The 13,913-nt window shown below is 47.6% G+C and overlaps 6 protein-coding genes across 6 annotated transcripts; 2 read left to right on the top strand and 4 right to left on the bottom strand.

Moving 5' to 3' along the window:
• Positions 1-200: 200 nt before the first annotated feature.
• Positions 201-2,025, top strand: SERLADRAFT_442940 (uncharacterized protein; the record flags this gene model as incomplete). Its single annotated transcript, XM_007323535.1, has 4 exons — positions 201-344; positions 401-503; positions 568-1,077; positions 1,130-2,025. 4 exons carry the CDS (start codon positions 201-203, stop codon positions 2,023-2,025), a joined length of 1,653 nt encoding a protein of 550 aa, XP_007323597.1.
• Positions 1,857-3,071, bottom strand: SERLADRAFT_478903 (uncharacterized protein; the record flags this gene model as incomplete). Its single annotated transcript, XM_007323536.1, has 7 exons — positions 1,857-2,108; positions 2,168-2,329; positions 2,379-2,436; positions 2,485-2,578; positions 2,627-2,728; positions 2,787-2,945; positions 3,000-3,071. The coding sequence occupies 6 exons, from the start codon at positions 3,000-3,002 to the stop codon at positions 2,317-2,319; spliced, it is 429 nt and encodes a 142-aa protein (XP_007323598.1).
• Positions 3,072-3,646: 575 nt separating this feature from the next.
• SERLADRAFT_442942 (uncharacterized protein) lies at positions 3,647-6,101 on the top strand (the record flags this gene model as incomplete). Its single annotated transcript, XM_007323537.1, has 7 exons — positions 3,647-4,172; positions 4,238-4,352; positions 4,406-4,420; positions 4,470-4,600; positions 4,656-4,730; positions 4,789-5,904; positions 5,965-6,101. The coding sequence occupies 7 exons, from the start codon at positions 3,647-3,649 to the stop codon at positions 6,099-6,101; spliced, it is 2,115 nt and encodes a 704-aa protein (XP_007323599.1).
• A 20-nt stretch (positions 6,102-6,121) lies between these two features.
• SERLADRAFT_478910 (uncharacterized protein) lies at positions 6,122-7,154 on the bottom strand (the record flags this gene model as incomplete). Its single annotated transcript, XM_007323538.1, has 3 exons — positions 6,122-6,485; positions 6,539-6,774; positions 6,827-7,154. 3 exons carry the CDS (start codon positions 7,142-7,144, stop codon positions 6,410-6,412), a joined length of 630 nt encoding a protein of 209 aa, XP_007323600.1.
• Positions 7,155-7,414: 260 nt separating this feature from the next.
• Positions 7,415-8,798, bottom strand: SERLADRAFT_478912 (uncharacterized protein; the record flags this gene model as incomplete). Its single annotated transcript, XM_007323539.1, has 3 exons — positions 7,415-7,783; positions 7,836-8,467; positions 8,530-8,798. The coding sequence occupies 3 exons, from the start codon at positions 8,534-8,536 to the stop codon at positions 7,514-7,516; spliced, it is 909 nt and encodes a 302-aa protein (XP_007323601.1).
• A 607-nt stretch (positions 8,799-9,405) lies between these two features.
• Positions 9,406-10,892, bottom strand: SERLADRAFT_478915 (uncharacterized protein; the record flags this gene model as incomplete). The annotated part of the gene is made up of 7 exons (XM_007323540.1): positions 9,406-9,697; positions 9,760-9,930; positions 9,986-10,186; positions 10,239-10,368; positions 10,424-10,467; positions 10,523-10,574; positions 10,633-10,892. 7 exons carry the CDS (start codon positions 10,662-10,664, stop codon positions 9,581-9,583), a joined length of 747 nt encoding a protein of 248 aa, XP_007323602.1.
• Between the last annotated feature and the right edge of the window lie 3,021 nt (positions 10,893-13,913).

Consider the following 13,913-nt stretch of genomic DNA (forward strand, 5'->3'; position numbering starts at 1 on the left):
CGATCTTATACCTGGAAGCGATTTACTCACTTTCTTCGGTTCAAATGTGGGTAAAATAGTCGACTTCTGTCTCGGTATTTACATAAAAACCTTAAAATTGCCGATCTATGACAGCCATACAATATAATAACCAAGGACCTCAAATCAACAGTTGCATGTTTTCCTTATCGACGTAACCTACAGGACGACTGTCTCCCACTATGACCCGCAAAATCAAAGTCGCTGTCGTTGGCAGTGGGCTAGCTGGACTAACCGCTGCATACTTGCTAACCCAGAAGCCATCCTCGGAATCGGAGTCGGAGCTGCCTACTGTGACAGAATTCGAAGTACATGTTTTCGAGAAGGTAGCCAAGGTTGTCGACAATATGCCACTATCTATCATACTGACGCGTTTTATTAGGCAAAAGTCTTGGGTATGGACTCATCTTCCATATCCGTACCGATCACCAAAGACAGGAAAAGTGACTGGAGGATCGACGTGCCGATGCGGTCGTTTCAAGGAGGTCTGTTACAGCGTACAGCATCCAGAAGCCCACTAATCATGTTTGCATCTATACTTGTATTTAGGCTACTACCCTCAGTTATTAGCTCTGTACAAACATCTCGGAGTCAAATTCCGACAAGCCAATTTCTCCTACTCTTTTTCCCTTCTCTCCTCATTCAACACTCTGAAAGCACCGAAGATGACGACCACCATGATATATAATGGACAATCAGGACGTGCTGGTGTCAGTATGCCATCCAGTCTCACAGTCGCAAACTCCAAATCTCTTCCAACTCAAGTAACCAATTATACCGTCAGCTACGGCTTATTCGTGATTTCCACGATCTATCTCCTCCTCAACTATCTTCGTCTTATCATGCTATCAATTCCATGTTTGCGCTCCGCGCGTGCACCTGAAATGACTTTTCGTGAATGGATAGAGTATGCTGCTCCAATAGGATTTATAGGTCAAATACTTGGATCGGAAGCTTCATGGAAGGATTTCTCTTATGACGTCTTGGTACCACTATTTTCTGCCGTGTGTACCGCTCCAGAGGAGGATGTTACAGAACATCCCGCAGAAGAATTTCTCGGTACGTTTTTTCCCCTACTGCACAATGTTGTCGGTTATTCATAGTTCGTTAGACTATGTATGGCTTACCCTGTTTACTCATCATTATGTCGTGACCAATGGTGTCAAGGACGTCGTGAAAAGGCTTTCGAAAAACGTACAACATGTTCACGTTGGCACTTCGATATCAGCTATTCGACCTCACAGTGAAGATCCACATCTCGTTTCCATACATTGCTCGATAAATGGCCGCGAAGAAGTCTATAGTGATTTCCGCCATATTGTATTCGCTACACAAGCTAATAGCGCCATCCCACTTCTAACGTCATATATGAAATCTCTTTCACCTGAATCATCTCACCGCCCAGCTATCGAGGAACAGATACGTTGTCTGAAGAAGTTTCACTATCGCCCTTCAATTGTCATCAATCATACCGACGACCAGCTGATACCTGACAATATAAATGACAGACGGGACCTAAATCTTGTGTCTGTGGCTTCAGGAAAAGTACCAGTAGACTTGGATGATTCCCCTCATTGTCTTCCAGCATCGTATACCATGGCTACCCACATTTTATCACCTCCTGAAGAATACTTGTCGCACCTACCCACAATTTATCAAACTACCAACCCCATCGTGGCTCCCCGCGAGGAGTGCATACTCTCTGAGGCGCGGCTGGAGCGAGCTGTCCTTACAATGGATGCGAAAGCGGTACTGCGTGGTTTTTGTCTTCAAGATGCCCCTCGATGGTGGCAATGTGCTGTGCAGTGCGACAGCAGGCTGGGGCCACTGCAAGGAGGAGGCGCAACGGCGGCAGGTCTGGGAGGAGGACCTGGCATATGGCTTTGTGGTTCGTATGCTTACTACGGTATACCCCTATTGGAAGGTTGTGTGGTAAGCGCAAGGAACGTGGTAGAGCAAGGCATTCTCGCGAGCGAAGGTATCCCTATAGGACATGGATTATGGTAAGACTTGGAAATGGGGTACTAGTCACATCGTAAACGGTTCAATCTTCATGGTCAGTCTTATCCGTGATCAAGATCGTGGTCTTGCTAAACATGCTATTATAGTTTAACTTTATCAAACATTGTCGCACTTAGATGACACTTACTAATTAATAGGATCAGATAGCTAACAAAGGGAGTGTAAATGTGAGGCCGTGGACTCAGATTACTAACATGGGGTTGTCAATGGACAATCTCAGAGTAGATACCTCGATGAGCGAAGGCATATACGTAGTCAAGTCACTCGATCTCGTGATCATTTAGCTGCTCTTACTTGATTTTGAGAGAGATGAATACAACAATATATGTATGATTTACAGACGCAGTCTCTTTTCCATTTCAGAATGAATATCTAAGGGTGGTCCATTGTCCATGCCTAGAAAGGTGTTAATCGAAGAACGTAAATAGTAAGAGGCAAACGCACCACCAAAGAAGTCGACGGGTTCTATACTCTCATCTCGGCCCATAAGGATGTCGAGGTGTAGATTGGACTGAGGCATGATGGGCGTGTAGGCGTTCTAAGAGAAGATAAGGATTGATGTAGGTAACTAATTGGTGAAACTGACCGATGTGACAATCTTGCGTTCCATGAGTAGTCGCACAGGTGCATGCAAACCATACAAGTTGCGTTGTACATTGAGTTTCATGTTGTCCTGAGTTTCCTCCCACTGCAAGTAAGAATGTCAATAGCTTATTCGATGGCTAGAAGCTAAGTATGATGGGCACCCTTTCCAATCTATTCTTGAGAGCGGTGTTAGATCTCGTCTCTGCTGCGATACTTCGGGGACCGTAGCGGAGGGTATCATGGAGGCCAAGACTGCCTGCTGTGCCGCTGATGGACGCAGACTTGGATGCAGCAGCTGGAACGATGCGTAAAGACGAATCCTACGTATACGTGTCAACGATATCACTGCACATGCTGCCCAGCACGATACTCACCATTTGGTGGAGAATGCTAATAACAACGAGATGGACGCGCGTGCTCTGTATGCGAGTATTTCGTCGTGTGACGGGTTTTCGTGACGGGAGTCTCCTGCGTGACAAGGTCTCGTGGATTAATGCTGCAGTGACTTAAGCGACTATATAAGTCGACGGCCAGCCCACGTCGTCCGTTGTTCCTTCTTGTCCCCGGTCCAGTCTTACCTTTTCGCATTTCTATAGCGCTCTGAGCATTCTTAGTACTGATTGTTATCAATTACGGCTACATTATCGATTATCAGCGTGGCTCTCAGGCGTCTTCTTGGGTTCTTTCTTGTTGCGAAACCTAACGTTCCTGGACAGGCGTCTCTCATCAGGACCTACAATCAATAATCATGACAAGCAGACCTTCAAGATCATCCAGTATCCCCATTCCTAGGAGTGCAGTTTCGACCTCACCCTCTAGGAACATCGAGTCTGTCATTTCAATGCCTTTCTCCACAAGTCCCACCCTATCCAGGCAACGTCTCGCAGGTCATGGATTTCCATCGAGAACCAGTGTAGGTGATGATCATAGAGGTGCAAGCATCGGCATTCGCGGGAGCAGCAGCATCGCAGCAAGCCCCCCGATCAGGCCAACAGCTCGTTCCTTCACACACTCCTCAGTCATGTCTACACGAGGCTCTCCTCGTACCTACGAACCCCGAGTTATCAGGGTAGATACTGCTCGTAGTGTGGATAATGCCTGTGTGTCCTCTTCCTCAACTTCACCCACACGCACCAGACGTCCAAGTGCTACCGGTGTTAGGGCGCCCAGTGTGCAGAGGCCACCCGTAGGCCACCCGCCTTCTTTGCCCCCTATCACTCCCACCACCTTCCCCAGGCCCGCGTATTTGGATCGCTCTGCTTTGCGACACTTACTACAAACAGAGCCTCCTCGGTTACCTGGTAGGACAGAGCCTGTTACTATACGAGTAGGCTCGCCTGGTCACTCCGCTGGAAGGTCACGTAGAAGATCGCCGTCCTCGGACAGCGATGAGGAGGATGTTAGCCCTCCTCGTGAGCTACCTCCTACCACACCATCTGTGTTGCTTTCCTCCTCTCCCATCCTCAGACTGCCAACCCGTTGGAGCGATGCATACCGTAATGACATGTTAAGTCTTTCGTATGATGGACGTGAATTGATCTACCATGGTATCTATATCGTCTTTTTGACCCTCACAAAGTTTTTATCACCATCTCATTTCTCATTTCTGTAGGTGTCTCAAGCAGTGCTGACAAGGATGCAGCCGCCGCCAGAACAATTTATCCCATACCCCCAGCATGTGGCATATACTATTACGAAGTAGAGATTACAAGTAAAGGGAACAAAGGGTGGGCGGATTGGAAATTGCTTATCGATTCAAATGCTAATCTTTCTATTGAAGAAATATCAGTATAGGGTTCGTTCGCCTTCTTATCTCCTACTTACTTCTCTGATAACTTCCCTAGATTCATGGGCCGCGATGTCAAAGTGTCTCGTTTACCAGGCTGGGAGAAAAACTCCTGGGGATACCATGGTGATGATGGCTCTTCTTTTGCCGCTGAGGGGCGTGGGACTCCCTATGGGCCGGAGTTTGGAGGTCTGTTCTCATTCTTCAGCGGTTTATCTCAATAGAAAGTTGAACCAGTCCCTAGCTGGCGACGTTATTGGCTGCGGAATCGATTTCTGTCAAAATCGAGCTTTCTACACGAAGAATGGAACGTTGATCGGTAAATATGTTGTCATACTCTTGCTGTCTTCTTTGATCTTACACAGGTATAATTTTAGGCCCTGTATTTGAGAATGTTGGTCGCGATTGCGACTTGTATCCAGCGGTTGGCCTCTGCCATTCTGGTGAATCGATCCGCGCCAATTTTGGTCACGAGCCATTCAAATATGCAATCGAAGACCACACGAGGAGACAGCAAAATCTGGCATGGGACAAAATCCAGTCCAAGCCTTTGGAATGGCCTCCTATATCCGGGATGAAGTATGAAAACGGCGCTGAAGGAAGCAAAGACGCCCCGTCGGGTTCCTCCTTGACTGCGGAGGAGCGCGTCAAAGTTCCTATCAATCAGCTTGTTCTATCGTATTTGGCTCATCATGGGTATGCTCGATCAGCCAGGGCATTTGAAGCCCAGTGCAAATCGAGAGGCGGCCTGTCGCACGTTGATAGTCTGACGCGGATTCCTCCGCCTATATCGTCTGCCTCTCGTTCAATTCATGATCACGGTATGGACATGGACGATGTAACCTCGGGAGAAGCACAAGAAGGCGATATCGAGCTCAGAACCCGTATTGTGGGGTCGGTAACTACCGGCGACATCGACACCGCGCTCATAGAGACCCAAACGCATTTCCCCAGCGTGCTTGAACGAGAGGAAGGCCTCATGCTGTTCAAGTTGCGCTGCAGGAAGTTTGTTGAACTTGTCTTAGAGGCCGCTGAATTAAAGAAGAAGATGAAGATGGAGGAATCTGAAATGACTATGGAGACTGAGTATGAAAATTCAGATGTTTTCAAGAGGGAGTGGGCCGACGGAATGGATGTTGATGATGGCGCCTCGCCTTCCTTATATGCAGGATCGATGGTGAGCAACGGTCACGGAGCAAGTAGTGCAGCAATTCCGATCAAAGCCAAACGAAAACAATCATTTGCTTCATCTCAACATAGCTGGGGGGCCGCAACTGCTTTGCAGTACGGATCTGCACTTGAGAAGGCAGTTCAATATGGTCAAATACTCCAATCGGACTACAAAGATCGACCTGAGATCCGAGCTATATTCAAGCGTACATCGGTAATTATGGCGTATGATGATCCGCTGGAGGCTGGTGGTGATGCTGCAGAGGTTGCAGGGCAGGGGGCGCGGGTTGCTCTTGCGACCGAGTTGAATCAAGCTATCTTGCGTGAGTTTAGTTTCCTCTTGCTGAGTCGATCTACATCTAAATAAATGGCATGTACTTTAGGATCACAGGGTCACCCGACGCATCCAGCGCTGGAGAAACTGTATCGCCAGACTGCTGCGTGCGTGATACATCTGGCGCTGTTAGGTGTAGGGACTGCTGCTTTTGCAGATATGCCCAGAGAGTTCTTGGATGCATGATATTTGATCATGGTACTTGTTAGTGAGGTGCGGATGCTAGAAACGAGTATGTTTTCTGCCTTATGCGAATCGTAAGTATATGTGTATCATGATAATTTTGGATGTAAAGTAATGTAGGCCTATTGACAAGAATCACGTCTCAATAAAAAATACTCGCTTGTGGATGAGTGGTCTTCCATCTATTGATACTATAATAGAACGTATATAAGTTATGGATACATGCAGCAACGTCGTGCAGTGTGGTAGGTGTACGGGTAGTGAGAAATGAAAGAGGAAATGTACAAAACTATGAACCAACAACTACCGTATCATTGGCCAACAGTAAAAGACTCTCCGCATCCGCACGCGTCCTTGATATTGGGATTCTTGAATACGAATTTGGAACTAAGGCAAGACCACATTAGCTACTTTCTTGCCATCAGCGGCTGACCGCTTACCTCAGAGAGTCCTCCTTCCAGTCCATTTCACTTCCGATTATAGAGAAGAGAGCCTTGCTGTCAATCAAGACACGAACTCCATCTTGCTGTACGACCTCATCAAACTTCTCTGGTTTATCCACATAGTCTAGATGGTATGACAGCCCTGCACAACCTTTATTCCGTACTCCAATGCGAATCAATTGCGGTGTAGGACCGTGTAGCATAGCTTGCAATCGCTGAACAGCGTTCGAAGTCTAGATGGATATAATTTTAGTTGTCATCAGAAAAGGAGAAGAGAGCACGCACTATCATTAACGCCGCCTTGGTTGAGCGAATTTTGGGTCTAGGTCTCTCCGCCTTTGGTATTGGTGGTGGGCGTGCGGCTACCTGCGGAGATGCGGCATCTGAAGACAGAGAATCTGCAGTGGGAACAACGGTTGGTGGTGAATCGGCCAAAGGAGGCGACTTCAGATGCTGCTCCGATGGTCCCCGTTCATTAGACCACGCGGACATCATCGCTCGTCGTTGTATAACATGAGCTCGTGGTATCTGGCGTAGACCGTAGAGTGCTGGACGTCGAGCGACATGGTGCAGGCGATGTAGATAAGCAGTTGAGGTCGACATGGTCAAGAGCAAGGACACAAATGACCAAGACAGAGCCTGACATACCCGGATATGGCGCCACAGTTTGTTGACGTTTGTTGGCTTGACCCGGACCAATCAAATCGCCCCAATTTCTCAAAGCCGAATTTCCGATCATTGATTTCCAGTCACGTGAGATGATAGAGCATGTCGCGTTTTCCCACAAAACTACGCTCTATCATCCACTAGTATAGTATCAAGAAGGATACAATAGCTACGTTACAGAGTATTCAATACTCGAATGTACAAGATAACATGGTTATAAATATGAAAGCAAGATGACAACAGGGCGATAGCAACAGAGGTAACAAACGAATTTCTAGCTCTACGATGATGCGTAATCTAACCGTGTTATAAATCGTCGGGGCCTTCCAAAGTCATTCTAGAGGTTATCCCCCAAGCCACATGGGAGGTTGGATCTCTTTTATATTTTTCAAATTGCTTTTGTTCCTCAGCATCTGGACCGTATACCACACGCACTGCTTCACACGCACGTTGTATCCAAGCATTGGCATGCTTACGATCAGAAGAAGCGACACATAGCTGGAAAGCATCGTAGCAGAACGAGTCTTGATAATGGACGAGCCCTTCGTCTCGAAGAAGCCGCAAAGCAAGTTTTACCTACGCAGCTCGAGTTAAAAGTGGGTAAAGCTGATAGCAAATTAATCATTACCTTTTTGACGCCCTGCGCAGGGTAATTACTGCATAGTGTTATCTCGTGATACAGACCCTTCAATCGTGCCCTCCTAGCCTCACTCTCCGCTAACTTCTCACCGACCAACGAACAAGTCTCGCAGCGACAGTGGAATTTGAACTTTGCTGCGAGCTCCTTTCTGCGCATTTCTCCGGTTTCTAGTAGACTGCCATAGCTGATACAAAGCTCCTCTCCTGAAACGATATCTTTCAGCGCACGAAACTCTACAGCTTGCTTATTTTCGTCCCAGCGGTTATTGACATTAGGCACACAGGACGAGTTGAAACGCGAACCACAAAGAAATACTCCAGCTGTGGAAGCTCTATGTCCGGAGAGTCCATCGTTGTTGCCGCACGGAAGTGCGTTTGTTTCGAATATACCCAGAAGGGGGGGAAGTCTATCCCGATGACAGTTGGAGAGCTGGAGATAGAGCCGCTTTTCCTGGGTGGATTTAGATGCGAGGCTGTCAACTACGCTCTGAAGACATCGCCCACGGGTCTGAGTGAATAACGGCGCCTCTTCCAAGATGGTCTCCCCTGCAGCAATATTTCGGACTGCAACGATACCAAGCCCCTTGCCGGTCACTGGCTGAAGTACAAACGCAGGATGGTCTGTCGGGCAGTTAGTTTCCATTAATTTTTTTTTACACGGTCGGCGACTTGAGTGCACTCACTAGACATGGATATTTCGGTCGGGGATAGGAGTGGACATTTTTTGGAGAGCGCCGCATGCCTTCAAAAAGGCCACCGTGCCGCTAGCTCATGGATTGGGAATAAAGGCCATGCTTCTTGGGCCTCCAAGAAGCTCATGGCGCCTACGTTAAGTTCACAGTCTCCGCATTTGGATCCGAAGAATCCGGGAATGGGTCGAGATATGGTCATTGTAGTACTATTCATCCGGCCAATATCTCATAGTTTGCTCACTGGACCTCGTAGGTGTTTGAACTGTGAGACCCGGGAGATCTGTGAAGCTTGGCGCTGGTAAGAAGCATGGCCCATTGTGCTCAGCGGACCGGCCGTCGAGGCATCGAGGAAATTTCGAAGTTAGAAGAAGCACGCGGTGCCAGCACAATCAGAAGGGTCCATAAATTTCTCGCCGGGCTGGTCTAGTGACCGAAATTTCAAAGCTTCGAGAGTTACCGGTGTTTCGTGCACTGGTTTGCTGAAGTCAAACATCTAAAAGCCGCGATTAGTGCAAGAAATGGAGTCGAGTTCTTCATGGAAGCAACCTAGTACAGTAGCTCCAAAATTTTAATTCCATCGGAGCCTATTCGAATGGTGCTTGAGGCGTTTTATAGCCAGTGACATGATCTTCTAAACATACGGGGTTCCGTCGGCTGTTCGAAAACTATAGAGAAAAAACAAAGGAGAAAGATGAGTTTAGTAGCTGGCTTCTCTTGGTATGTTATCTTTCTTTATGTTTATTGATTCCGCATCTGGAGAAGTGCTGGAATCAACCGCAGACGTGTCCCAGCGCCGACATTCACATCGGTGGCGACTACGACGAAGCCGATACTTGAGCCGACATTAGACAATAAAACCAAAGCTAGCGGGTTCAAGTAAGCGTACTTCGAGAATGGAGAAAAGTCCCATCGCAAGCAAGGACGATGGTCGCAGCGCAGTATGCTACCGATACACTAGAATTTGCCATTTGCCTATACCAATACACCCCTCACGTACAACTGAATATCGCCATGTATCAAACTTTCTAATCTCCACTACCTCCTAAGTACTTTCAGCGACAGCCGCAAATGTAAGAGTCTCGACTCTGCCGCGGCCCTTGCATTCCTTCTGAAGCAACTCATTTATCACACGGAATTGGCCTGGGTCAATAAGTAAGACCTAGGTGTTATGAAGGCCGGTCATTAGTGCCATGGAAAAGACGAAGAGAAATGTTTACTCACGGCTTCCCAAGATTCTCCCGTCTCATCACGCTCTACTTTCTCGGCAGTTACGAGCAGTTTTTCGCGTAATCGTTCTGCGTCCGCGGAGGGCATGAGTACACGCACACGCATTCTAGCGCGCTGAATTGGTAGCGTTGAACCACTTTGAAGGAGCTTCAACGTTTCTGATACCTATCAAAATTATAGGTTCAGCAACTATATTCCTAAGCAACACCTTCTTACTCACTTGGCTCTTCGCCGTCTTTCCTACCTTCACGCTCACCCCTGCTTCTGCCATCGCCTTCTCAATCATGCCGACGGGATAAGGACGTTGTGTAGCAGGATCGACACATTTCTCAGCGACCAAAGTCGCGATTTCCTTACGCAGAGCAGTAAGATCATGATCACGTTCCTTTTCTCCGACCTGAAGCTCCCCTTTCTTCAGTATCTGGATATTAAACGTTTAGAGGATCGATTGTTACTAAAGAAGTACCACGAACCTCTTTGACGATATCGTCTATTTGAGTCGTTCCGAAAGCTTTCTGCAGATCGTTGGACTTGGCGACCTCTCCTTTCGAAACATTGATGAAGACGTTGGAGATTTGCAAGACATCATCCAAGCTAGTCTCTCTAGATATAACCAGTCACCATCGGGGGTCTTGAATACCAAAGCAAAGCTGCTCACACTCCATTGCGGTATTCCTGCACCTTGTTTTTATAGCATGCGATCTGGCTCACATCTGCTTAAAAAGGAGGGGGATCCGACTCAAAGTTAAGGACGTACTTCAAAGCGCTTTCCGCCCTTCTTGAGTCTCACGATTGAGACATTCGTTAACCTGTACTTGGACGGGTGTCAGCTAGTAGCACTGATATCATGGCAAATTGAAAACCGACTTGATCTGGTTTGAAGGCTGATTGATAGGCATGGTTTGAATTACTCCAGAGGGGAATGACGATGGTTGAGATAATACGGGGCTGGCAAAAGAGATGATAAAAAAGCCGTTAAAGAGAAATGGCGCCTTCGAAAACGAGCTCCCAAGTGAAATAAAAGTGAAGCAAAGATGTTCTGTCTCTGGCGTTATAAATGGGCTACAAGAGTGCTACAAGTGACTAGGAAATGACAGGAAGGGGTCCGATGGGTTACATAATGCGATATGGGCTGTTGGTGGTAGCGCCACAGTGCCATCCTGCATCCGCCATCTGCACAGCCTCAGCCTGTGGTCCGCAGGAACGGTAGCGCTCTTCATCTTTGCCCTTTCACTATCCTCTCAACCCCCATCTTTCTCTTTTTCTTCTGTGTTTCGAGCCCAGCATATATATCTGGAATTAGCAGCGAATACAGAAAAATGAAGGGATTTACCAAGGCCATCAAGCGGTATGTACGATTATATGCGCTTACCCGGCGGTTATTCACAGTTGCAATATACGATTCTGCACTTTTGCAAGAGTTGTCGAGTGTATATATGCTCTGCATTATCTTTCATTTAATGGCGCGCTTCCCACCGCCTCTCATCTCTAATCAATGTGCACAAGATACTAATCTAAGTCATGTTCGATAACTCAGGACACCCCATCTTGTCACAGCGAAAGTCGGATTTGCGAAGAGTACGTCTTTACTCGAATGCGGCATGAACAATCGAGCTAAATCATCACAGAGTCCTCTGATCCCGAGTTTGATGATTATGGTCGACACTTTGCTGCACTTGAGCAGTCTACAGAAAAGTTACTCAAGGACACAAAAGCCTACAGCGAGGCCGTTGTAGGTACATCGATCAGCCACTATATGCAGTTTCATTCAGCTCAAAGAAACCCGTCGATCTACAGCTCTCGTCACATCTGCCTCTGGTTTCGCCAACCATCATAACTTTATCTACACTCCTCTCTCTTCCGAACTAAACTTGGCTGGAAAACACCCTACTTGTGCTGCCACCCTTGCCAATACCCCTGCGTACGCAGCACAGCTAGAAGAGCTACGTGCCGCCATTTCGCCCGAGCTGGAGCTCATCGAGAGCCGCATTGTCGCACCCGTCAAGGAGTTTCAAGGAGTTTTGAAAATGATCAGGAAATCTATCACGAAGAGAGAGCATAAGCTGGTGGATTACGATCGATTTAACAATTCACTCACGAAGCTTAGAGATAAGAAGGAAAAGAGTTTGAGCGATGAGAAGAACTTGTTCAAGGTGCGAATCACGCCTGTCAGCTCCTTTTATCAATTTCACCTGACGTGTTTTGAAGCTTGAGCAAGACTTTGAAATTGCAACAAACGAATATGATTATATCAACAACGCGATGAAGACCGATCTTCCACGCTTCATGCAGATGGCAACCCAATTTATTGACCCTCTTTTCCATTCATTCTTCTACATGCAGTATGTCTTCTTCCCTGCGATAATCCCACATCAAGCTAACTGGGAGGTAGACTCAACGTATACTATGTATTCCTTGAGAAAATGCACGGTTTTGCTGAAGGTCGATACGATGTCACCAACGTGCCAGGAGCACAGATCCTAGCCGACTATGAGGAGCACAGGACGGATGCTTGGAGCCAGATCGAAGACCTCAACATCACGAAGCGAATCATATCAACTTGTACGTCCTAGTCATTTTGTCGTCTTGCTCTTACGATCAATACTAACAACAAGACCTCAATAGCTAAATTTGTTCAAGCAAATCGCAGCGCAGGGCTTGGTGTAGGAGGGCCGGGAAGCTCGCTTGGGCGTTCAGCCAGCGCAGCAACGACATCTAGTGTATCCAGCACCTCGCGAAATGTACCACCACCTTCCCGTACGCCGTCATCGACGTTTAGTAAAAAGGCTCCACCTCCTCCACCAGCACCAGGAGGACAACACCAATTCTTGGCTCCCCCACCACCGTACACTCCCAGCGGCGGCAACGCAAGTTCTGCGGGGGCAGCGGCAGCTGTCAAACGGCCTGCTCCCCCTCCTCCTTTGAAGCCCAAGCCCAAACCTGAGGCTGAATACGTAACTGCTCTTTATGATTTCGACGCACAGGTATGCATATGTGCTCGTACAATAACGTTTTACGGAAATCTAATGAGACTTGTTTCAGGCCAGTGGGGACCTCTCTTTTAAGACTGGTGATCGTATTGAAATCGTGACCAAGACGGAGAGCCAGGAAGATTGGTGGACTGGCCGAGTGAATGGAGAAGAAGGGGTATTTCCGGGCAACTACGTTCAGTAAATATTGTAGTGAAACACGATGGTACAGTCTGTACATCAAGGACACGATCAGATATTACAAAGAGTCCGTCTGACAGTTGTTGTGATGATGGGCGCCTGTCTACTGACTACGTGACTTCTGTATTTCAAACACTCTACAAATTCAAGACCTGTTTGATGGTCTTCCACTGATGGCCCTCCCAAAGGGCATTCGCGCCATTAGCTTGTTCCGAATCTTTCCTTGTGACAGTATCCCATCCGGAGCTACCAGCTCCCAACTCAAACACCTTCTGCAGGTCTTCTTTCACATGCGCGGTAGGTCCTGGCAGGTCGCTGGGCAGCTTATCGACATACTCGACGATCATCTCGTCTCCATGGAGCGCTGCGATTTCAGTCATGGTCGCTCGCTGACCTTCAAGACGGAATATGGCATTGTGGAGCTGTGACGGTGGGAGTGTGGTGAGAATATGTGCAAGGAAGCCTTTTTCCATGGGGGATGCGTTAGGATGTGAATAGTATCACATACATGAACCGAGACCTTACCTGCTACGTCCTCGATGGCCGTGAAGGACACAGGTTTGTCGCCTTTTCCCAATATGAAGAACTTGCCTGTTTCAGGTATAGCAGCAACGAACGGAACGAACTCATGGAAAAGCCCATTCTATGCGCGTCACGATTAGCAAAAACCGTTTCATGAGCGGGAGCCCAAACTTACGTATAGCAAAGCGTACGGGAGTCCAAGAGATTTCAAGTACTCTTCATGAAAATCAAGATAAATAGCTGCTCATTGCTTGGAAACAGTGACTGATCTCACCTACTGTACGCGCCTTGGCCGTCAATATAGGATTGATCTCTTTAGATAATCCGTCGGGAGGCATACCGAACTCTGACGGCACGAACAGCTTGACACCCGCCTCCTTTGCAGCATCTATAAGAGGCTTCTGAGCCAAGAAACCGTCGCCCCGGACGAACGACATGGCAGAGACGAGCACGTCA

Source organism: Serpula lacrymans, assembly GCF_000218685.1.
Source record: "Serpula lacrymans var. lacrymans S7.9 unplaced genomic scaffold SERLAscaffold_16, whole genome shotgun sequence".
In the NCBI taxonomy this organism is placed as follows: Eukaryota; Fungi; Basidiomycota; class Agaricomycetes; order Boletales; family Serpulaceae; genus Serpula; species Serpula lacrymans.